General features: G+C 47.8%; 3 protein-coding genes across 6 annotated transcripts in view; 1 reads left to right on the forward strand and 2 right to left on the reverse strand.

Annotated features, from left to right (window-relative positions):
- HNRNPD (heterogeneous nuclear ribonucleoprotein D) overlaps nucleotides 1-5,527 on the reverse strand; it is a 9,390-nt gene extending 3,863 nt beyond the window's left edge. For both annotated transcript variants that reach the window (XM_048304652.1, XM_048304651.1), the window contains exons 1-3: nucleotides 5,161-5,527; nucleotides 1,558-1,726; nucleotides 666-827 (exon numbers count right to left, since the gene is read on the reverse strand). In XM_048304652.1, the coding sequence (XP_048160609.1) occupies nucleotides 666-827; nucleotides 1,558-1,726; nucleotides 5,161-5,354 (525 nt within the window). In that variant the 5' untranslated portion in view covers nucleotides 5,355-5,527. The remainder of the gene's footprint in view (nucleotides 1-665; nucleotides 828-1,557; nucleotides 1,727-5,160) is intronic.
- A 1,613-nt stretch (nucleotides 5,528-7,140) lies between these two features.
- On the reverse strand, nucleotides 7,141-11,230 carry HNRNPDL (heterogeneous nuclear ribonucleoprotein D like). 3 transcript variants are annotated; one of them, XM_048304654.1, is made up of 8 exons: nucleotides 11,029-11,230; nucleotides 10,566-10,734; nucleotides 10,316-10,477; nucleotides 9,924-10,055; nucleotides 9,695-9,809; nucleotides 8,871-9,038; nucleotides 8,594-8,690; nucleotides 7,141-7,410 (listed from the first exon to the last, which is right to left on the reverse strand). In XM_048304654.1, the coding sequence occupies exons 1-7, from the start codon at nucleotides 11,115-11,117 to the stop codon at nucleotides 8,620-8,622; spliced, it is 906 nt and encodes a 301-aa protein (XP_048160611.1). In that variant the 5' UTR covers nucleotides 11,118-11,230; the 3' UTR covers nucleotides 7,141-7,410; nucleotides 8,594-8,619. The 3 variants fall into 3 exon arrangements, with proteins under 3 accessions (XP_048160611.1, XP_048160612.1, XP_048160610.1); XM_048304655.1 differs by having other exon boundaries at nucleotides 7,141-8,211; XM_048304653.1 differs by having other exon boundaries at nucleotides 7,141-8,690.
- A 303-nt stretch (nucleotides 11,231-11,533) lies between these two features.
- On the forward strand, nucleotides 11,534-20,799 carry ENOPH1 (enolase-phosphatase 1). Its single transcript, XM_048304656.1, has 6 exons — nucleotides 11,534-11,669; nucleotides 15,238-15,339; nucleotides 16,193-16,395; nucleotides 17,314-17,446; nucleotides 17,717-17,840; nucleotides 18,864-20,799. Exons 1-6 carry the CDS (start codon nucleotides 11,586-11,588, stop codon nucleotides 19,001-19,003), a joined length of 786 nt encoding a protein of 261 aa, XP_048160613.1. The 5' UTR covers nucleotides 11,534-11,585; the 3' UTR covers nucleotides 19,004-20,799.
- The last annotated feature ends 1,055 nt before the right edge of the window (nucleotides 20,800-21,854 follow it).

The following is a 21,854-nucleotide window of genomic DNA, read 5'->3' on the forward strand; positions in this document are numbered from 1 at the left end:
AACTGAAATTATTTAGACTTGGATATGACAATATTGACCTGACTACAAATAGAGTCAACGTTCTCTGTACCCATGACACATGAGACTTCAGCCTAGGCAAAAAGTAGCCTAGTCTTTAGTCCAGAGTGAACCGTCTGTAAGTTTGTAAGATGGCATATATTTAGCAACCAAATGCCCTGAACAGAGTTATGACATGAAGCTGGCACCATCTGAAAACCAATAGGGAAGCAGCAGCTGCAGCAAGCTCACACAACACCAGCTTTTAAAAACTTCAGTGATACTTAGGTCATCTGCACCACCAAAAACTGGGCACAGAGAGACACAGACTACACAGTAGCAGAGAATTTAGGCAAAACTGTCTCAACGTGTGCTGTAAGAGATGAGCTGGGGTGGCTGAAGAGCATCTCATTCAACTGACCAAAGCACCATGCTCAAAACATTGTCTCCCTCTCTGACTTATCCCAGCTCCTCCTTCCATCAAACCAGTCTGTGCAACTCTAAGCCTGTAACTAATACATTAAAATTCCAACCACTAACACACATGGAACAGCCATTAAGCTCACAGTAGCATCCATACAGGCTGCATGTGGGGGATGCTTTTTATTAATAAATTTGTGAAGACAGAACAAGTTCCACAGATATAAGCAGTTTGTTTCACCACATACCTCACCAAAACCTCCAAAATATTCCCTTATTTTCTCCTCAGGTGTGTCTGGAGATAAGCCCCCAACAAAAATCTTTTTAACGGGTTCTTTTGTTTTCATGGCTTTAGCTCTTTTTGGATCAATGACCTTTCCATTCAGCTTGTGTTCTTTCTGGTCCATGACCTGAGGAAAATTAAAACACAATCTTACACAGTTCAAGCTAAATGTTTCACTGATGTTTTGAGTAAGGCCAAATTTGCTTCAATTTCAATACTTGGGTTACACCAATAATTTGTTGCACAAAACCAAAGAGTTTTATGATTTTTGATCACTATCCACTGACACTGACACTTCTGACAACTGGAACCACCTATTAACCAGCAGAAGCAAGAGTGTAACCTCAAAAAGTACTCTACTCATCCTCAAACCTTATGAAGTAAAAAATCTGTACTTTAGGTATCACAAAGGTCAATGAAGGCAAAAACTTTTCCATGTGCTGTATTTTAAAATGCTGCACAGCATTTTAAAAAAGTTAACAGATAATTTTTGCTTGGATAGAGCCCAAATGTATCAAAGCTATTGGCTCTACTCTAGGAGTTCACATTACAGCTCTGGAATTGAAAGACTTTAAGTTCTTTGCAAATGCTGCTGTCACAGCAGTAGGCAGTGACATTTATACACTGTACTTTTCAAGTGCCCAAATCCACACCTCAGGAATCACTGGTAGTCCTGGACACTGCATCATGAGTAAGATGGTTCATAAAAGAAAGCATTTCAACAAGCACCTTAAGCACACTGCACTCTTGAATCACCTTTACCAGAAGATGTACAAACACCAGTGCCTACAGCCATCCTAGTAAGTGCTTTATCTCCGATACCTAAATTTCATCATGTTTCATTACATCAATCCCACCTTATCTACGCTCTCCGATTCTTTGAAGAGTACAAAGCCGAAGCCTCTCGATCGCCCAGTGATGGGGTCTAACTTCAGGGTGCAGTCTACAACTTCCCCAAACTTAGAGAAGTAGTCCTTCAGATCCTTCTTCGTTGTGTCCCAGCTAAGGCCACCGATGAACATTTTCCTGTTAAGACAAGATGGTCAATCTGTAAATGTGTGTTACCCAAAATCCTGCACTGCCAAGCTTTATGAACTCAATTACCTAATGCATGGAACTGGCAGTATTTTACCAGTCATATCACTACACACACAGGCCTGCACTTTTTGACAGCTTGCTTAAATGATTCTGGCCAGGACAGATAAAGACTTTCACATACACAGACGTTTTTCACCATTTTCTCCTGCAGCTGCTTACTCTGCTGTCCCAAGAAACTACCAACAGTGACAAAAAAGTCTTTTACTACTTCCTTACATCCCTACCACTACTGACCCACCACAGGCTTAATTCCATTTAGTTATCTGTGGAGCCTCCACCCAACTGCTCATGAAACACACACAGGCAGATTAGATTTACAAGGAAGTGTGGTTAAACAGAAGCATTTATCTACCAGTCTGGACTGGACATATGCCCAAATTAGTAAATTAAAATAAAAAGTTTAGTCAAGTTCCCTTCCCCAGAAAGCAGTAAAGAAAAAGCAAAGTATTGGATGGTCAGAAGTTACCTTTCTTCACAAAAACTTTATATACACACCTGGCATAATCCAGTATCACTGAGATAACGTCTTTCTGATACTTCTACAGCACCAGTTTTGCTAGGCAGATGTGTACAGCACATAATTCATGACTTGTATTTTCAAAAGCACACTGGAAGCTTAGAATCAAATCATAACCACCCCACCATGTTATTAAGGCATAATTTTTTTTTTTTTTAAATTTTAAAAATATGAAAAATCAAGCCAATATACACCCAAATCAAACATTCCAAGTTATCAGGTATAGGGCTTAGGCACCCATTCAAAAGAGGATTGGATTTGAGATGATCTCTTTTAATACTGATAACGCAGATTTTACAGTGAGCTCTAACCAAAAATTATGACCCATTATGATCTATAAAAGCGCTTTCTACAAAGCTTTGCACATTTTCACTGTCCCAACTTATTCCACAATCAGACACAGTTTTCAGAAAACCTGAAAAACCACTGTATCATGTTTCCAACCCTTCCACTTCCCACACACAAATATTCCTGTCAATCATGCAAAATAGCATTGTACCTCCACAACTCAAACTCTCTCGAATTAAAAGCTGCTCCTGTGAACTAACTCTGTTGAATTAGCTGCGCTCTCACAGAATTAACAGGAGCATTCAGTTTCTGACAAACATATCCACACAGATGACAGTTCAGGAACTTCAGATGTTTTTATAACAAGTCTTGGAATTTGTGAAGAGGGAGCACCAGTTCCCCATCCCTTTATCCATTTTTCCCACTAGTTCCAGATCTCTCTTCAACAAAGTACCAACAGCCCTTTCTATCAGGTTCTTATTGTCTTCATGGAAGAAATGGTCCACCCTGGTAAACCAGCAGCCTCATACCAGTACAGAGAGTAAACCAAAGTATGCTTGCTGCCCTCTGTTCACCCATCATTAAGGTCCTTAGTTTGTTTGCTGTTCTGTGGAGGGTTTCTTAAGCATCCAAAACACAAAAACACAGAGGATGCAGCATCGTGTTTCTGACACATGGAGGGCAGTGATGCTCTAGCAGTTACTACTGAACTCACGCTTGCTACACAAACCACCTGTCTCAACATCAACACACAAACCCTGCTTTGTATCACTAAGGACAGACAGACCAAGAACACGAGCTTGAAACCAACAGCCTCTGAAGGGTTTTCATCCCTCCACACAGTGACTGCACGTTTGAGCCCAGTCACAGAGCAGCAAACCACGACTGCTTCCATCTGCCTCTACATAAACTACTGCTCCAAGGCAAAGCTGAGCTCAGGTCAAGGCTACACCACAAACGTGAGCACAACAAACAATTCAGGAGCAGTGTCACAGTGCTGCCAAAAGCTTGTAAAATACATACATTATTCCTAGCCCACAGTCTGGCTGGTCTAAGTCACTTCAGCACATGCAGTTTCCCAAAATAAAATCCCAGAAGTGCACTGGGAAAGCTTTCAAACTTCACACTTGGCTAAACAAGGTATCACAGGTATGCTGTTTTCCCTTTACTACCAGAAGTGTAGTCGAAACACTTTGTTTCCTGTACAGCATTAAGAATTGACAGGTCAAATAAAAAGACTGAACTAGACTACAAGTCAATGTGTGATGCATGTAAGCACTGCCCAACATCCCTGCACCACTTAGAGACCACTCTTTCTAGGCTGTGCTGCCTCAAAAGAACCTGAGCTTGTTCCTGAAAACCCTTTATTTGGTGTGTATTCCAGGGCAAGAAATGAAACAAGCAGGCAAACTCCGAAGATATTTAAAGCCATTAAGAGCAGGTGAGAAGTAACAAAACCATTCTAATTTTTTGCTAGTCCCAGCAAAAAAAAACTCAATAATAGGTTCCTCTCTCCCTGTAACATCTCAAATTATTAACATCTCTCTCAGCAACATCCCAGGTTATTACAGAAGGAAGAAGACACTGGAAGGTTTTGCAGCAGGTATCTGAAGAACACAGTAGCTAGTGCTCCTTTATCCAGGTTATCTTCTGCCTCGACCAAAAACAGACCTGCAGCTCGAGTTTCTCAGGGGTCAGACAGGAGACAGCAGAGCACATCAGCCTGTCCTGTCACTGGACTGATTACATGCAAATTTCACCGGCAATACGGAAGTGACACTGCCCCAGGCAGAGACCCTCTGAAGATTAAAAGCTGTCTTTATTCTCCATAAAACACAGTAACAGAATATGCTGAGTTGGAAGGGACCTATCAGAATCATCAAGTCCAACTCCAGCCCTGCACAGGACACCCCAAGAGTCACACCATGTGCCTGAGAGAATTGTCCAAGTCCTTCTTGAACTCTGTCAGGCTTGTCCTGTAACCACTTCCCTGTGGAGCCTGTTTCACTGCCAAGCACCCTCTGGGTGAAAAACCTTTTCCTTATACCTAACCTGAACCTCTCCCGACTTAGCTTCCCGCCTTTTCGACTCCTACTTCTAGAGTTCGGACACCACCCAACATAATCCTCCCCACAGCAAGTTCCGAGAGAAGCAAAGGGACGCTTTAGGCTGGGAAGAAGTCCCGGTGCCTCTCGCCTCTTACTGACACTCAACTGACACACTGTAATGTCTGCAGCACAGGGCAGTGCTGTGACTGCAACCAGAGCATTCAGCCACACCGAGTTACGGTCTTAACGCACGCATCGCACTTTAACTCGCAGAAAATACATCCTTAAAAAAAAAAAAAAAAGTAAAAGAGGTCTGTAGCTTGGCGCACATCACACCATTTGGACACCCCGGGACCACACACCGCCCCCGCCGCCCGGCCCGGCCCGTGACGTCGCCGAGGCGCCAAGTAAACAAACAGGGCGGCGAGCGGGGCCGAGGGGGGCCGGGCCGGGCCGGGCCGGGGGCGCCAGGCCCCGCCCGGGACACACAACCCGCCCCCGCCGCTCACCCCTCGTCCTCCTCGTTCTTGCTGGCGTCGATCTTGGCTCCCTCCGACTCGATCCCGCCGCCGCCGCCGCCTCCTCCCCCATCGGTGCTCCCCGCCCCCGCCTGCCCCTCAGGCTGCTCCGCCGGCTCCGCCGCGCCGTCCCCGGCGCCAGCCGCCACTGCCGCCGAGTCCAGAGCGAACTGCTGATCCGACATGGTGTCGGTGCCACCGCCGCCGCCCCACACCGGCCGCCGCCCCACAGCGGCCACCCCCGGTGCCGCCGCCTCCCCGCCGAGGCCCCGGCCCCGCTGGCGGCCCCGGCCGAGTGCGCCGATCCCGCCGAGTCCTGCTCCTCTCGCTCCCTGTTTTTAATGGCGCCGCCACCGACCCAACCTAAAATGGCGGCCGGAAGGAGCGCGGCGGGCGGGGCACGTGACACCGCCCCCGGGGAGCCGTGAGGGAGCGCGGGGCGGGCTCCGGCACAGCGCCGGCAGCAGCGGAGCCTGGGCGGGCCGGAGTGGGCAGTCACGGAATCGACAGGGCTGGACGGGGCCTCGGGAGATCGTCCAGTCCACCCTCCCCGCCCAAGGCAGGGCCACCTGCAGCGGGTGACACAGGAACCGGTCCCGGTGAGTTTGGAATGTCTCCAGAGGAGACTCCACAACCTCTCTGGTCAGCTGCTCCCAGCGCTCTGCCACCCTCAGCTTAAGAAGTCCTTCCTCATGGTGAGGTGGAACTTGTGTTTTAGTTTGTCGCCGTTGCTCCTCGCCCTTTCACTGGGCACCACTGAAAAGTGTCTGGCACCTCTTGGCACCTGCCTTTGAGATATTTATGTGCATTTATGAGATCCCCTTCAGTCTTCTCTTGATGAAACAGGCCCAGCTCCCAGTCTCTCCTTGAAAGAGATGCTCCAGACCCCTCATCATCTTTGTGGCCCTCTACTGGACCTTCTGCCATATCTCCTTGCCTTTCTTGTGCTGAGGAGTGCAAACCTGTACACAGCACTCCAGCCACACTTCACTAGGGCCAAGTAGAGCAGGAAGACCACAGAGTGAAGAAAACTTGGCTTAGTGGGGTTTTGTATATTAACAAACCACTGTAGCAATGAAGCCATGTCCTTGTGGCACAAGTCTTTTTCAGCCCCACAGAGTTGCTGTGGAGGACAGTGCTGGATCCAGCTGCACTCACACAGTCCGTGTATAAACTCACACACTGCTGTGGCTTCTCCCTGCAGTCCCGTACCAATTCTTCAGTTTGTGCCCAGTGACATCAGTGAGCTTTAACAAGCAAGGTTTATTTTGATGCTTGACTAGGTACTTGTGCTGAGAAAAATCAAAACTTCAGGCAGACTACTGCAATCCTTCAACCTCCTTAAGAATGTATATGCTCCATTACCCATCCCAATCATTCTAATCCAAAGAGAACCTGCTGGGTAACACAGTGTTCCTTCTCCAGCAGCCACTCAGGCTTTTAGTTGTTGCTTGCTAGCATGCACAAGATGGGAACCCCATTTTCTAATCCCAGTGGTAAGAGTACGGTACAGGACCTAACTTGTAGGTGCCAAGCTGTACAGAAAAGAGTTGCTGACCCTGAAGCTCAAGAACTTGTGATCTCCTGCTTGAAATCGGAATAGAAGTGGTGTAGGAAAGTAATTAACCTAGGTTCTAGAATATTCAAGGTTTAAAGTGCTTGAAAAACTCAACTCTTCAAGTACTGCTATCGGCATTAAAAAGTTGCTGCTATACTTCTAGATCGCTCCTGAGATGTTCAAAACTGGCAGCATTGTGCCACAGATCACTCTCCTCGTTTCTGCAGAGGGCAGGACACAACTCTACCATCTTCCACAGTGATGCTAATTCCAACCACTCTGGTGCTCTTTTTAGACAGATCAGGGAAAAAAGTGTTCTCACAGTAATGCTGACCTCCAGAGAGGTACCCGCCCTTCTGTCCAAATGAGTTTTAGATCTTACACCACTTTAAGGCGACAGCAAGACTACACGCTCACTTAAGTAAGCATTTATTAGAGAATCCTTTAACATGAAATTGTACAAATAAAGTTTGTATAAACACAAGTCCACATTGTGTCATAACATGAATGGCAAAAAGAAAGTAAAAACCATAAAAGAAAACTAGTCGGCCGCTATGTACAGTTGGACACAGTTGTGTCATACACTAAAAGTCTTTTACAAAATAGTCATTTCCTCTCACGAAGACCACCCTCCATTCACTCACGATGCGTTGCAAGATGGCTTTTTGTTGCAGTATCTCTACCTAAAAAATCAAGACAAAATGCATGTCAGATCTGTGACAGTTACTACAGAATTGTTAAAAGGTCCATTTTCATGAACTGCTTTAAGTCTTCTATATATTCCTTTCTTCACTGTTAAAGATCATATGCATATTTATTAAGGTAACACAAGAGGTTTGTTTAGTTACCCATCAGTAATTTGTTTTCCCAAATATTACCATTCAGCCCATCTAGGAAGCTGCTCCAAAATAAAAAAACATCCAATTTAGACAAGTTAGCAGGCTCTGGATCGCTTTCTTTCCACTGAAGACACTGCCAAAAGGCTTTCTGATTATTTGTTTATACAACTAAACGACTTATGTGCAACACAAGTCAGGTCACTTTAGTTCAGACAGTCCATATGCATATGATCTTTAATGTTTATCCAGATTTAAAAGTTCGTTTTGGTTTGCAGATTTCACTATTAGCTATAAAAAGAAAAAAGCAAGCATTAAAATCTTAAAGAATGCACATTTAAAATGAGGTTCCACAATTGAAATACAACACTAAACAGAAGACCAAATGATTAAGCTGTAAAGGCATTTATGTACTTTAACTCCTGTAAAAAACCATTTAAGTTAAAGACACTTAATCTCCAAAAAAGATTAAAAAAAGAAGCCAAAGTCTGAAGTTTTCCACTTTAATCTTTACGCTGGTACATGAAGTTGGAAGAGACCATACCACAGGACAGCGTTTTCTGGTGTATGCCTTGCGCTCTGCCTGCAACGTGCGACCCCAGAGATAGACGTGGTCAGGGTGACACACGGCCTGCAATGAAGTTCCCGCTGGCGGGTACAAACAAGGTATAATGTCAGAGTTAGAAGACAACATTCTTGTTTTCCTTAAGTTGTACCCATTTCAGTACTTTACCTGTTAATACTTCTAATAAGTTTAATTATTCCTCTAGACCACCTGGTACACAACGCAAACCAGAAAAACTCTTATGTTTTTCTGAAGTACTAAAGAAGATAAAGTCACATTTTTACAAAGTTAAAGATCTATAGACACGTAGGCAAAGCTGGTTTTAAAAAAAAAAGTATTTTTTAAGTTAACAAAAGCTTAATTAAAGGAAAAGTCATGCTAGGCAAGTTTTTACTCTTCGTTTGTCTATTGATCTTTAAATTAGATTAGACATACTCGGAGTGGAGCTTGCACTCATGTACACACCTGTTTGTCAAGTACTAGGTACTGCTTTAGTACGGCTGGTAGTTGTTTTGGTGGTTGCCGCCGCCACGGGACGCCTTCCCATACGTGCTTTGTTGGCCTGGAGGTAACACATGGGGAAAAAACAGAACAATCCAGAAGCATTAACATCCAGCCTCAGGAGACTTCACACACAGCACACCAAGAGATCTGATCTTTAGAGCCATGTGCTGAGTAAGAGCAATGTTCCAGAGAGGGGATGCATGCTCTTGTTATCGGGAGCGAGGGCAAAACCACTTACCACTGTAATCTGTGTATCCTGGCCCATATCCATAGTTGGGATAGTTGTACCCAGAGTAGTCATAGCCTCCATAGCCACTGTAGCTCTGATCACTGTAAGCACTATTGTAATTTCCATAGCCTTGATCATAATAGTTATTAAATCCTTGGTTCCAGTTTTGTCCCTGACCTGAAACCAAGTATAGCAAGTGTAAGTTTCAAAACTTATTTCACTCCTCTCCTGTGGCACCTCATCTAACTTTCAATGGCAATCTTTCTATACTAGAGCTATTACCCAAAAGAACCCTCTTGCCTCCCCAAGAACAGTAATTTTCTAAAAAGAATTGAGATAGCCCATTTGGATACGAGAATAATCAGTAACTGCCTGAGCACCAAGTGACACCACAGGACCAGCCTTACTGAGTGGTGTTGTGACTGCTTGACCTTGTAAGACTGAGATGCATTAACCTGTAGCATAACAGATGATGCCCTCTGATCCATTTGAAGGTGCAGCAAAGTGACTGCACTTCTTCTGCCCATAAGCCAATTAAGTGTGTCCCTTTCAAATGACAGTGTAACTGCACTGGTTACACTGTCCACTAAGGGTGTACAAAAGCACCCTACAGCCGCCTTCCCACTTCACCACTTGAACACAAGCAGATCAAGAGGAGATTCCTCAGCTTCAACAAGCAATCATAACCACCAAACACCACTTACTAACAGGCTACTTTACATATTTGATTACACATGAGATCTGCACACAGACAACCTGGAATATCTACAAACTCCTGAGTGTTTGGTAAGACACTTAGTACTTACATTAATAGAACCACTGAAAACACTCACCCCGTCCACGCCCCCTTCCGCCTCCACGTCCACCAGAAGAATTGCTTTTCCCTCCTTTCTGCTGCTGCTGCTGCTGCCTGTACACCTCTTTGGGCTGTGCTACTTTGATCTCACACTGTAAGGACAGAAATTCTTTAACTCAGCAAGAATTTCAAGAGCATTTTGTCAGCTGCTTTCACAGAAGGCTATAGAGATAGATTTCACATGCTAAGAACAGCAGTATTCCTACCTTGCCTGAACCAATCTGGTGGTATCTGCTCTCTAGTAACTTCTTTACTGGCTCTTCATCTGTGTATGTGATAAAACAGAAGCCCCTCCTTTCATTTGTCTTTGTGTCCATGGGAAGTTCAATGTTTTCAATCTGAAATCAAAATGCATATAAACAATGCATGAAATCTGTAAGCAACTTTTTATGCCATCAGAACCATCTGGCAGGGCAGCATCTATGCTGACTACTTCTGGCAGCTATAAATCCGACCATTACCATTCTATGAAGTCACTAACATATAGATTCAACAATCTCTAGTTTTGGCCGACTCCCTCCTCGCAAATTCTATCTTAAGAGAGAGGCAACACTGCACTTGAGAACTAGAGGTGTTCTTATATGTCAATACACCATACCTCGCCAAAAGCACCAAAGTACTCCTTAATCTGTTCTTCAGATGTATCTGGACTCAGCCCACCAACAAACACTTTTTTTGGTGGCTCCTTCCCTTTCAGTGCTTTTGCCCTTTTAGGATCTATTAACTTCCCATCCAGTTTGTGTTCCTTCAGTTCCAACACCTAAAAAGCAGACAAAGGAACAACGTCTCAGATCGCTACAGCAACACAAGCTGGCTTCATGCCATCGATCCGCAGGCAAAGCGCCCACCTTCTCCACGCTGGCGGCATCCTTGAAGAGCACGAATCCAAACCCCCTCGACCTTCCAGTGACCGGGTCTGTTTTGATTGTGCAATCCACAACCTCGCCAAACCGCGAGAGATACTCCGTCAGGTCCTTCTTGCTGGTGTCCCAGCTGAGGCCTCCGATGAACATTTTCCTGGAGGGCAGGAAACGCGTACGGATACGGGTGAGGGAGCGGCGGGGGAGCCCCCCCAGCGCCCCATAGGCTGCCGGTGACGTCACGGCCCCGATCGGCCCCCCCCGTCCCTGTCCCCGCCCCACGGAAACTGGGTCACCCGCCCGGGACACAAAGGCGGGCGCGGCCATGGTGCGGGAAGGGAAGGCCCCGCTCCCTGCAGCCACCGAGCCGCCCCCCCGAGCCGCAGGGCGGGCGGCCGAGATGGACGCGCGACTCCCCCACACCTCCCCCCCACGCCATCCCAGGCCCTACCCGTCGTCCTGCTGGTTCTTGCTCGCGTTGATCTTGGAGCCCTCGGCGAACTCCTCCTGGCCGCCGCTCATCTCGGTCGCGTCCTCCATGGCGGGGCGAGGGCGGCGGGGGTGCTCGTGCGAGCGGCGGAGACAGCGGAGACCTGCGTCCGGCAGAAAATGGCGGCGGAAGAGATCCGGGCACCGCCTGCGTCTGCCTTATATACCCGCGCCGGCAGCCAATCAGAGCCGCCCTCCCGCCCGGCGCCGCAGCGCCCCCGGCGGCTCGCGGCGGGGCTGCAGCAGCCGCCCTGCGGCCGCCATCGCGCGGGCCGGGCCGAGTCGGTGTCGCGGCTCCGGGCGGGCACGGGCACCGCCGCACCGGCTACCGGGACGAGCGGGCGCCGGCGCTGGGCGGGCCGGCCGGGGGTGGGTTGTAACGCGTAACCCAGAAACCCCGTTCAGGCGGCGGCGGGGCGGGGCTGGGCGGGCGCTCCGGGGGCGGGCACAGCCGGCGCGGCGCTCCCCGCCGCTGCCGCGCGTCCCCGGTGCGCCCCACGTGCCGTCGCCGCCGCCGCCATGGGCGTGCTGCCGGTGCCGGCGGAGGTGCGCGCCATCCTGCTGGACATCGAGGGCACCACCACCCCCATCGCCTTCGTCCAGGTGAGACCCGGTGACCGCCGGCACCGCGGGGGCTCCGGTAGCATCGCCGCTCCCTCCTATCGTGACCCCCCAGCCTTGGCGTCGCGGGGGCTCCCGTAGCATCGCCGTTCGTACCGTGACTCCCTGGCCCCGGCAGCTCGCCGCGGGGCAGGCCCGAGGTGCCGCCGGGAGCGAAAGCTGTGACCCATTTTCTGCGTTTTTCCGAATAATGCTCACGAGAAAATACGCCTTGTCTTGCCGATCGGCTGCCCCCTTGGTGGGCTGAGGAGCAGGTCACTATCGCTGAGATTCAGGGCAGGTCTGGGATTTTTTTCATGGATATAGGGCACTTGGAGTGATCGCAGCCTCATCCGGGAAAAGCCCTCGAGCATCGCTGTTCCTTTGATGGCTGGAGCTGCAGCACCGCACCCGGGTCTGCAGAGAGCCTCAAGTGCGATCTCTTTGAAGTACGATGCTTCTTTGCCTTAATTTCAGTAATTAACAATTTGCAGTTATCGGTAATTCTCGGGGTTATGTGCTGCCTTTTCCCTTCGAGAGGGTAGTACAGCCAAATGCCCGCAACTGTGCCGGGGGAGCGTGTCCAGCACTGCGGGAGGGCAACGCAGGGGACACACCGAGTGTACGCAACAGGGACTGTAGTGGCACCGAATGTACGAGTGCTTCCCTTGCCTAGGAAAAGGCTTTAGACTGCTGGAAATGCTGGTTTAGGTGCAGAACCGAGGGGACTGGGAAGTCTGCGTGTCACGGGTGCTTGGAGAACCGCAGATTTTAATAGCCGCGGGTCCCTCCTCTCCGGGAGGCTTTGGTTCGCAGGAGGGAGCGGCTTGCTAGGACAGCAAACGGATGTATCCCTTCTCCTGCCATTAATTAACCTGCATTTCCCCATGAGACGTTATAGCTTTTGGTAGATCTTTTTAGCCAGTAGCTTACAAAGGTGTTTTGTGACCCACATGGCAGCGAAAGCTCCTGCCAGGCTTTCTAGAGGTTTCTGCTAACACAGTTTAACAGAGGAACAGTATGACCTACATCTTTCCTGTCCATGTTCTTCCAGTGCTCTTGAAGAAACTTCGGGCCTAGATGGCATTACAGCTGCCTCCCTCCCCTCAATATCTTTCAATTTAAACTGTTTGGACAGCTCAGGTTTCTTAACTAAACATCTAACAGAGTTTATGTCCACCTTGAAGCTGTTTTGCTGTTGTGAAAACAACATGCCATGCACCTGAGACTTCCGGTTTCCACCCAAAATCTTTCTGTTGTAGGGAGGCCAAATGAGTTTTGGTTCTCAATAAAATTCAGTTTGCTGGAAATCCTGAAAATGCTTGGAACAAGTTATTTCATTTGGTCTTTCAGTTAACCTCTATTTGCCTTTGAAAGGTCCACTGCTGGTTCAGCAGACACTTTATTCTTTAATATTAAACGATTTTATTTAATCCTTTCGCTAATGTTAGAAGTACTGAATATGCAAAGTAAGGAAACAGAATGAGTCAGTCGATGGGTGGATTAAGGAAAGATAGCAGAAAAGAGATCATCTGGTGACCATCAATTAGAGGTCATCAAGTTTTCTCATTTGCCAGGTCCACCCTGGCAGAGTGGAAGTAGATGGCAGGGGAAGAGATGTCGTTAGATAAACTGCATTCCATGCGATTTATCTAGGATTTGTTAGATCTCCTGTAAAAGAGCATATTGTCACTGAACTTTGTGACAGCTTGCATGGACATTAAGAGGAAAATAGACCCTGGTTACTTGAAATCCTGCAAGCGCTAATTACAGCTTGCATGTAATAATTAATGAGCTGCATCGGTGGCTATTGATGGTAAAAATGCTTCCCTTTCTATGCTGGGTTTGACATTGCTGTAAGCAGTTGTGAAGGCTTAGGAGGGCTGTCAAGCTGTGTTTGTTGGAGAATGATTCTCCATCCTGCCAAGCTGAATTGCTGGTGGACAATGCCAAGGAGCCTGTCCGTTCCCCCAGCACTCACAGGAGGTAGGCAGAGTGATGGGAGCTGTGCACAGGCAGGCTCATATCTCTGTTCTCCAGAGGAGAGAGAAGTGGGTGAACTTAGAAGGGTCCCAGTTAAACCTATTCAAGAGGTTACAGCTGCCAGCTTTTGCTGAAAGCTGAAGTGGTGGAGATGGAGGGGTTTCTTTGCAGGACACAAGGAGTCTTTCTTCCACACAGACTCATGGCCTATTAAACTTAGTACATCATTGACTGGGATCACTCCTGACATCCACAAACCATCTGTCCCACTGGCTGTCCACTATTCCAGCTGTCACGTGGGTGTCCCCTCTTAGTTCACAGACCGATGCATTTGCCAATGGACCAAGACTTTTACCCTTTTAAAACCCCTCAGATCACAGAATCCACTGATCTTTCAGAGCCTGTTTGGAAGTTTTTCTTAGCCAGCACGAGAGTATGAAACACTGCTTTTGGAAAACAATTGGGACTTTTTCTGACATCTGAGTTGTAAAGGAGGTTAAACCAAGGCAGCAGGTCAGCTGCATTTCCCAGTGGATTCTCTTTAATTTCCTCCATGATTTAAAAGATAGTTTGAAAGTAAAGGAAATGAGAGTAACTGGGGGCATTACAAGGCTTTTGATTTCCCTAGATCAGTTTGTGGTAATTTTTTTGGCAATTTGCATTGTTTTTAAAATATACAACATGGAAAACACAATATTACAGCAATAGAAAATCCTGCAGTTCTGCCACCACATCACACTCTCAGGACCATTGCTTTCTTAATTCAGTAACAAGCTAAAGATGATATACAACAAGGAACAAGAAACTATGGTCCATTTTTTGAGGAGAGGTGAGTTCAGGTTAGTTTTTGCCCAATTAAGAAAAGCTCAGTTCTCTACCCAAAGGAAGGAGTTCCCTGCCCTTCTCCTTGACCTGAGGCTTTTCCCACACCTGGAGACACACAGTGGCTGCTTGTGGCTTCTGACTCGTGAAACACCACTAATGAGAGCAATTTGTAATTATTTCTGGTTGCCCTTGGGATCTCTGTGAAGGCTTGTAATTTTCCTGTGGCACTTTTCCCAAACCCAATCCATTTCATTTGCAAGACTGTCCTGTGGAGTTCAGTGTCACCAGACCAGGCTTTTCATTTTAAAAGGTCCTCTAACTTTGGCGAGAGGTTAAGATGTTTTCAGAATGACCTTTGCTAGGACAAGTGCCCCATCAAAAATACAGTGGCATAAGTTGTCAGTTCAGAGTACATACATTGTCAGCCTTGTACTCCTCAGCTGGTGGGTCACATATGCCATTTGAGAGTTTTTCTGGCAAGCCCAGGAAAAGTTATCACCCACCTTTCCATCACAAGCTTTAAAAGTTTCAGCTATGTAAACATTTGTGTAAAAAAATCCACCTGCACTGATCTCGGCCTGAGGTTGGCTCAGTCCTGTGACCAGGCAGACACCCTTGTCAGGAAGTTTCACCAGCTGCAGCACTGCAGGGCAAGCTTAAGTCGGGAAAATAACTGTACACGGCAGCATGTGCCAAGAGTTCCTTTAGAAGCCAGTCAGCCTTACCTCTGCCAGGTTAAAGGAGCAGCCTGTTTTTCTGCCAGGAGACCTTGTTCCCTTACATCAAAGACAACGTGAAGGAGTATCTGCGTGCTCACTGGGAGGAGGAGGAGTGCCAGCGGGATGTCGGACTTCTGAGGAAACAGGTTAAGTAACAGAGTTATTCTGTGTCTCTGGGTTTTCATAGCATGCCTGAGGCTTCAGGTTACTCGGACTGTCCTGGTTACCCAACATTTGTCCCTATCTCTTTGCCCCCACCCATGGAGGCCGGTTGCCTCGATGGTCAGATTCTCCCCCATCCAAAGCCTGGGGTTGCACTTGGCAGGCAGCATCCTTCCCTCAGCTCACCTTGGTCTTCACAGCCCCTGGGCAGCTGTTGAGCCTAGCCTTTCCAGCTTTTTGCCTGCACTGTGCCCTTCTATTGTTGAATTCAAACCTCTTTTGCGAAGCAGCACAGGGGGATGGCAGAGCACTTGGCCCACTCAGGGCAGTGGATGGTGCCTCTGTACAGAGACGCAGCATCAGTTTGAGACCTGTGGCTGAAGCCAACAGATGCATTTGCTTCTTTGCCTTAATTTCAGTAATTAAATACTTAAGCAAGCATAGTTCTCATTAGAGTATTTACAGTACAGCTACAGTAATGCTAATTGTTTGGTTTGGAAAGTACAATTCAAGCAAGTATTTCTAAACACAACTAAGTCTCAATTTCCCATTGAGAAAAGCATTCAAACAATGTTGTAACCCCTCACGTGAAGAGCAGTTCAAGCAGTGTCCTGCACAGGGGTGCATGAAGGCAGGTGTTAGACCACTTTCCCTACATTAGAGGTGATGAAACTGCTCCGCCTCTTCCCTCCCCTCTTTTTATCATGGATGATTTCACAGAATCACAGAACATTCCGGGTTGGAAGGGACCCACAAGGATCATCAAGCCCAATTCTTTAGCGAATGGCCCATGCAGGGATCAAACCCACAACACCACGCTCTAACACCACTTTCCAGGCGCAGGAGGACTCCAGCCTGGACGGGGCCGTGCCGATCCCTTTGGAGAGCGGCAGCGGGGAAGAGGAGCTGGAGCGCGTCATCCAGGCGGTCGTAGACAACGTGCACTGGCAGATGTCCCTGGACAGGAAGACCACGGCACTGAAGCAGCTGCAGGGCCACATGTGGAGGGCAGCCTATGCCACCGGGCACGTCAAAGGAGAGTGAGTAATTGTGTGAGTAGTTGTGTGCCCCCTCCTGGGGGACAGGTATGGGGGGCATCTTTCCTAAAAGTTTATCGGCAGAACAGCTGCATGAGCTATTCCTGGGAACAGCCTCTCATACAAATACAAATAGGATTACTAGCTCAGCAAGCCAGTATTTGAGAGACTTCTTGGTAAACCAAGAGTCTAAGGCACAAGTATGGGCTTCTTACAGTTCTCTGTCTTGAATTTTTTATCCCCAGATTGCACTCATATTTTGGAACAAGTATAAACAAGTCAGGGTTGCAGGGTCAGACCCCTTCAGCTGTTTCCTTCTGCTTTGTCTTTACCTGTGTGTTTCCTGCCTTTCCACTTCTTTGTGTCTTCAGGTTCCTCTTTACGTTTCAGCCACAACGCAGGAGTGCATAAGTAGGGACAACTGGAGTTAAGCCTGATCTCCTTATTTAGTTTAAGAGATACTTGGTTAAACCGTGCATTTCAGGTTTCTAAGTAAGTAAAACAAGCCCATAAATTCACAAAGTGTTTAGTCAAATGAGGAACAAGGAAGAAGAAAATGAGCTCACAGAAAAATGTAAACATCCACCAGAGAAAATAACAAAACCCAAAAACAAGTCAAGAGAGACAGATACCCTGTTGGTTTTATTTTTAAAAACAAGGCTAAATTGTCTTAGAGTGACCCAAAAACCTTGGAGAAAGCTGCCTGCTTGGCTGCATTCAAGGAGTGCGATCTCTAAAATCTCCTTGCCCAGCTCTGCATCACCTGCTGTTGAAATAGACTCCCTGGTTCCAGGAGCCCTGAGCAGATTGAAGTCCCCTTGCAAACTAATGGGACAAAACTAATTGTCACAGTGCCTGGCTAACGATGTCCCTCCAGTTGCCTCTGGGTTTGCCCTTACCTGCTGCCCTGTTTTGCTCCAGAATCTTCGAGGACGTGGTTCCAGCCATCCGGAAGTGGCGGGAAGCAGGGATGAAGGTCTATATATACTCTTCAGGCAGCGTTGAAGCCCAGAAGCTTCTGTTCGGATACTCTACAGAAGGTGATATCCTAGAGGTAGATAACCTTACCACCTTCCTTACAGCTTCTCCCGCTGCAGAGCACTCCCCTCCCTCAACCACCCTTGCTGTAATACTTGTGGAATGAATTCTGGGACAGGAAGGTGGGGCAGTGGGTTTGACCCATGGGAATTAAACTCGAGCAGTTGACTGTGAGAGCATGACTGCACCAACCCCTCATTACTGTGGCAGAAAGGGAGGGAGGGAGGTTTGTCCTTGCTCTTCAGGTGGCACTCAGCCATGGCCTGTGCTTCACCCTCTCTTTCAGCTCTTTGATGGCCACTTTGATACCAAAATAGGCCCCAAAGTAGAAAGTGAGAGCTACAGGAGGATTGCCGCCAGTATTGGGTGCGCCACCAACAACATCCTCTTCCTGACAGACGTTCCTCGAGGTATGTGACCTGCCAGTCCTACTGGCTCTCACCTGTGCAGGGGAGGCAGGTGCTATTCAAAGTGTGCTGCTGACTTCTCACAAGCACCCCAGAAATGTTGCAGACCACTTTGCTTCAGCACGTTCCCTCTAGCTGTTGCCATCCTCCTTCCTTACACACCTGGGCTTGCACACAGCAGTGGGATGTCCGTGTGCAGCGCTGCAATGAGGGAAAATAGGTCAAGTAGAAAACCTGCCTTTGCACCAGCCAGGAAGGAGAGACTGCTGAAGCAGAGCTGAAGCACGCCCCATTTACAAACAGGGTCAGTGATTTGGCCTGTGCTCAGGGGAAATGATGGTGTTTGCTGTGTTGCTATGTGGCTGGTTCTTTGTGCCACTCGTGGTCAGGCTGTATTCATCAGCAGGAAGACATGGCTTCAGGTTGCCAAGACTTGACCCCTGGAAAGCCAGGCTTGAGAAGCTAATTTCCCGCCTTTGCTGGAAACATCTTTCTGGCAGAAATGGTGCTGGGTCTCAGTCTTAGCCAGCTCAGTGCCCCAGAGTTAGTCCTTACCTCCTCCCCAGCCTTGGCAGCAGAGCTGGTGAGAGCTTGTAGTTACCTCCTTTTCCCTGGATCATCTTCCAGTGGCCTTTTGTGCTCAGGGAGTGAAAAGAAGCTTGTGAGAAGAAGATTGGGGGAGGGGGGTGTTTGACTCACAAATGACATAGGCCGACCACATCCTCGTGACAGGAATGGAGCTGATGGTGTGTGCTGCCTGCAAGGTGCCTTGGTCAGCCATCAGCTGGCAGAAGGGAAGGGATGGTGAGGCAGCCAGCTCCTGTCCACTCCTGCAGCTACAGCCATCCACAGCAGGCCTGCCAGGAGCGGGTTCCTCTCTAGAGCCCTGCCACATGCAAATGCTGCTTTCTCAGTCTCAGCCTTTAAAGGCACTCGAGTGTTTTGGGGCATCCTCAAGCCTTAAGGACCCCGATATGAAGAGGTCAGTAAGCAGCTCTCACCTCCACTCTCCCCACTCTGTTTCAGAAGCCAATGCAGCCGAGGAGGCGGACACTCACGTGGCTGTGGTGATCAGACCAGGCAACGCAGGACTGACAGATGATGAGAAATCCTATTACAGCCTCATCTCATCTTTCACCGAACTTTTCCTGCCTTCCTCCACCTAGGGAAAGCGGTGCACGCACAAAAGACTGTGCTTCACCTAATTGTCCTTGTGAAATGTTAGGTAATTTTGTCCATAATCAGAATTTCAAACCAAATCCACATTATGTCTTGGGCCTCGTGCAGGCAGGTATGGATGGAGAGTATGGTGTGGGGTCCCTTGTGCAGTAGGACAGAGGCCTGCTGCCAGCTGGAGCTGGGAACAGGGCAAAGAACAGCACCATGAGCCCTGCTGTTCCTCCCCTTTCCCAGCTAGCAGTTAGCCAAGGGAATGCTTCCTTCAGACTCATCCCCTGAAATCTGGTGCTGAGATGCCCCACCATGAGCTCCGTCATTTTTAGAAGCAGTCTGCAAACAAGGTTTATGTCCCCGTGTCCCAGAGGGAGCGCTGGGGACCACGGGGGGATGTGTGAGCTTCTCCCTGCAGATGGGATTGCTGGCTAAGTCAAAAACATTCACAGTTAGGATTCCCAAAGGAAAATGCCAATTGTGGGCTATAATACAGTAGGTTTGGGCTGCCACAGAAGAAGCCAGCCCTTGCTGCAGGCCAGCTCTTTAGACAAGGAACAATGTATATCTTGGCTGTGTCTGCAGCAGCTCTAGGTACAAAACAGTACAACTTGCATATGGAAGCTGCTTGGAGCTCCACAGCCAGCCTACCCAGAATGAAGCCGAGTATATATAAATACAGCTTTAAAAATTAAATTCTGGACACACTTCACTGCTGCATCATGGTGCTGGGCTATGGGATACGACTGGCTGAACCCCAATGTCAGCTTGACAGCTTTTCTCAAGTATCTCAGCACTGACCCATGGAGCTCCTCCTCCAGCCATCATCACCCAGTCCCATGTTCATAGCACTGATCAGCTGTGAGCAAACCTTGACAAACTGCTCCTGAGGGCGGACATCCTGCTGCATTTGATGAGAATTAAACCCCTGACCTTTTCACCTTACCTAAGTTGTGCCAATTGTAGATCAGATGGTCATGGTGCTTTTCCTAATGTAGTAAATAAAACCACAACTTTGCTTTCATTGTGTTCATTCCATGACAGCATTTAGCCTTCCTGTACTAGCACCAGTGATCCCAGCACCTAAAAGGCAATTTTACTATTTTATTTCTAAACCTGTAAACACTGTTTTCCTGCTTTCACCTTCCCCAGTCCTTTCTTTAAGGCAGCAGCCTTGTTCTGACAAGGAAGCTGTACTACCTCCCTGACCGTTTTAGGATTTCAGTTGTGGCTCAGTGCAGGAGTGAGAGCCACAGGTAGGTTATACCTGGTAGTACTGGAGGCAGAGGCAGCCTGAAACTCCTGTGTGGTATCTCCACTTCCCCATTCCCCGCTGCTGGCACTTCATGCATGGGTGTCTTGCCCTCACAGCCAGCCAGAATATAGTATGTGCAGGCTGCCTTCCTGAGCTCTGATCTATACCTACAGCTGTCCCTGTTGAGAGCAGCTGATGGATAAAGAGCAAGGAAGAGGCAGGCACTTGGGGAGGAAACCACGTTGTGCCAGCATGGCCCTTCTAAAAATTTAATAGTAGCAGGTCAGGCTGTGGGGCAGCTAGTCCAGATGCCTTTCTGGGCTGTGTAGTGAGTGTGATCCTGCTCCTAGGAAGAGCCTGCTAATTAGTGCTGTTACAATAAGTGTATCTGCATGGCTGAACAGTCCCTGGCTTCCTTAAGTGATAATGTTAATCATTACACTGTAAATAAATACTCACCTTTTGTTTTGCCTTTGCCATCAGAAAGCTATGCTTGGGGTAGGGACAAAAATAAAGCTCACTTTCTCCATAAAAGCACTTTCTTGAGTGGTCATGTTTCAGTGTATATCAGTTGTCATTTAGTTGTACTGAAATGTGCTGTTAGAAATACTCTTTAAGAAATGTACAGAGTTATCCCTAAAAACCTGAAGTTCAGTTTGGATTGCACATAGGAAAAGGAACAAAAGGCAGAAAAAATAACCACATCATCTTTTTTTTTTCCTTTGATACAATTACAAAATCTAAAATAATAAACTGAAAGTATTAATTAATTAGGGGGGAAAAGTCACAGTGGACTATTTACAGTAAAACACCGTTACAACAAATTGCTATTTTGTGCTCCATATGGATTGAGTGTGTGCCAGTGCAAGAGGATCCCCACCTGCATGTTCTCCAGACTGCCCCCTCCTGTCCTTGCCCAAGAGTTCCCTGGATGAGCCTCCGGGGAGCTGGCACCTCACACTGCTGTGTCCTTGGCCACTCTCAGCACATCCTTCCAGGAAAGCTTTCCACTAATGACACTGCTACAAGGAGGAAGCCTTCAGCAATTCACAACAACCCTCTGTTGGCAAAAAATGCTCTGGATTTGTAACAGCTGCCTGAGAATAAGTTTTGGTGCACAGAAAATAAAGGGCTGGCTGAAAGCTTTCTACTTAATACAGTTTGTCTCAACTGTTTCTCCTCAGAGGCCTGTGACCTTTGCAGAGGACTGAATGCCCTTTTGCCTTTTCCCTTTCTCAGAAATGCCACAGAGCAGTACAAGTTCCCCTTCAAGTGGCTTTTCCTACCATTTTAATTTCTGTTTGTTTTCCTGCAGCTCAGACAAGATGCAGATGTAAGCTGAGCCTGATTTGTGGAGGAAAATAGGAGCCATGTTCATGGGAGGCAACTCCCATCACTCCCCTGCCCAGCCAATACAGCAGCCTTCCCAAAATGAGGCTTTCAAATGGGCTTTGAGCTCCTGCTTCTCTGAAAACAGACCTTCTATTTGAAAACCTCTCTTTAGGGAGGGAGAAGCCCTTCTGGTTCTGTTGTTCCCTTCTCCAACCTCCAGCCCTCAGGCAGATCACCCACCCCCTGGGGCAGAACTCCCT

The sequence above is a fragment of the Corvus hawaiiensis genome, chromosome 5 (assembly GCF_020740725.1).
Source record: "Corvus hawaiiensis isolate bCorHaw1 chromosome 5, bCorHaw1.pri.cur, whole genome shotgun sequence".
Taxonomy (NCBI): Eukaryota; Metazoa; Chordata; class Aves; order Passeriformes; family Corvidae; genus Corvus; species Corvus hawaiiensis.

Excerpts from the sequence above, each read along its gene's own strand:
- HNRNPDL (XM_048304654.1), bottom strand. The coding sequence starts at position 11,117 with ATGGAGGACGCGACCGAGATGAGCGGCGGCCAGGAGGAGTTCGCCGAG. Across the intron at positions 10,056-10,315 it reads ACTTTGGTGCTTTTGGCGAG|ATTGAAAACATTGAACTTCC; the intron begins GTATGGTGTATT and ends TTTTGATTTCAG. Across the intron at positions 8,691-8,870 it reads AGGATACACAGATTACAGTG|GCCAACAAAGCACGTATGGG; the intron begins GTAAGTGGTTTT and ends TGTTACCTCCAG.
- ENOPH1 (XM_048304656.1), top strand. The coding sequence starts at position 11,586 with ATGGGCGTGCTGCCGGTGCCGGCGGAGGTGCGCGCCATCCTGCTGGAC. Across the intron at positions 15,340-16,192 it reads TCGGACTTCTGAGGAAACAG|GCGCAGGAGGACTCCAGCCT; the intron begins GTTAAGTAACAG and ends ACCACTTTCCAG. Across the intron at positions 17,841-18,863 it reads CCTGACAGACGTTCCTCGAG|AAGCCAATGCAGCCGAGGAG; the intron begins GTATGTGACCTG and ends ACTCTGTTTCAG.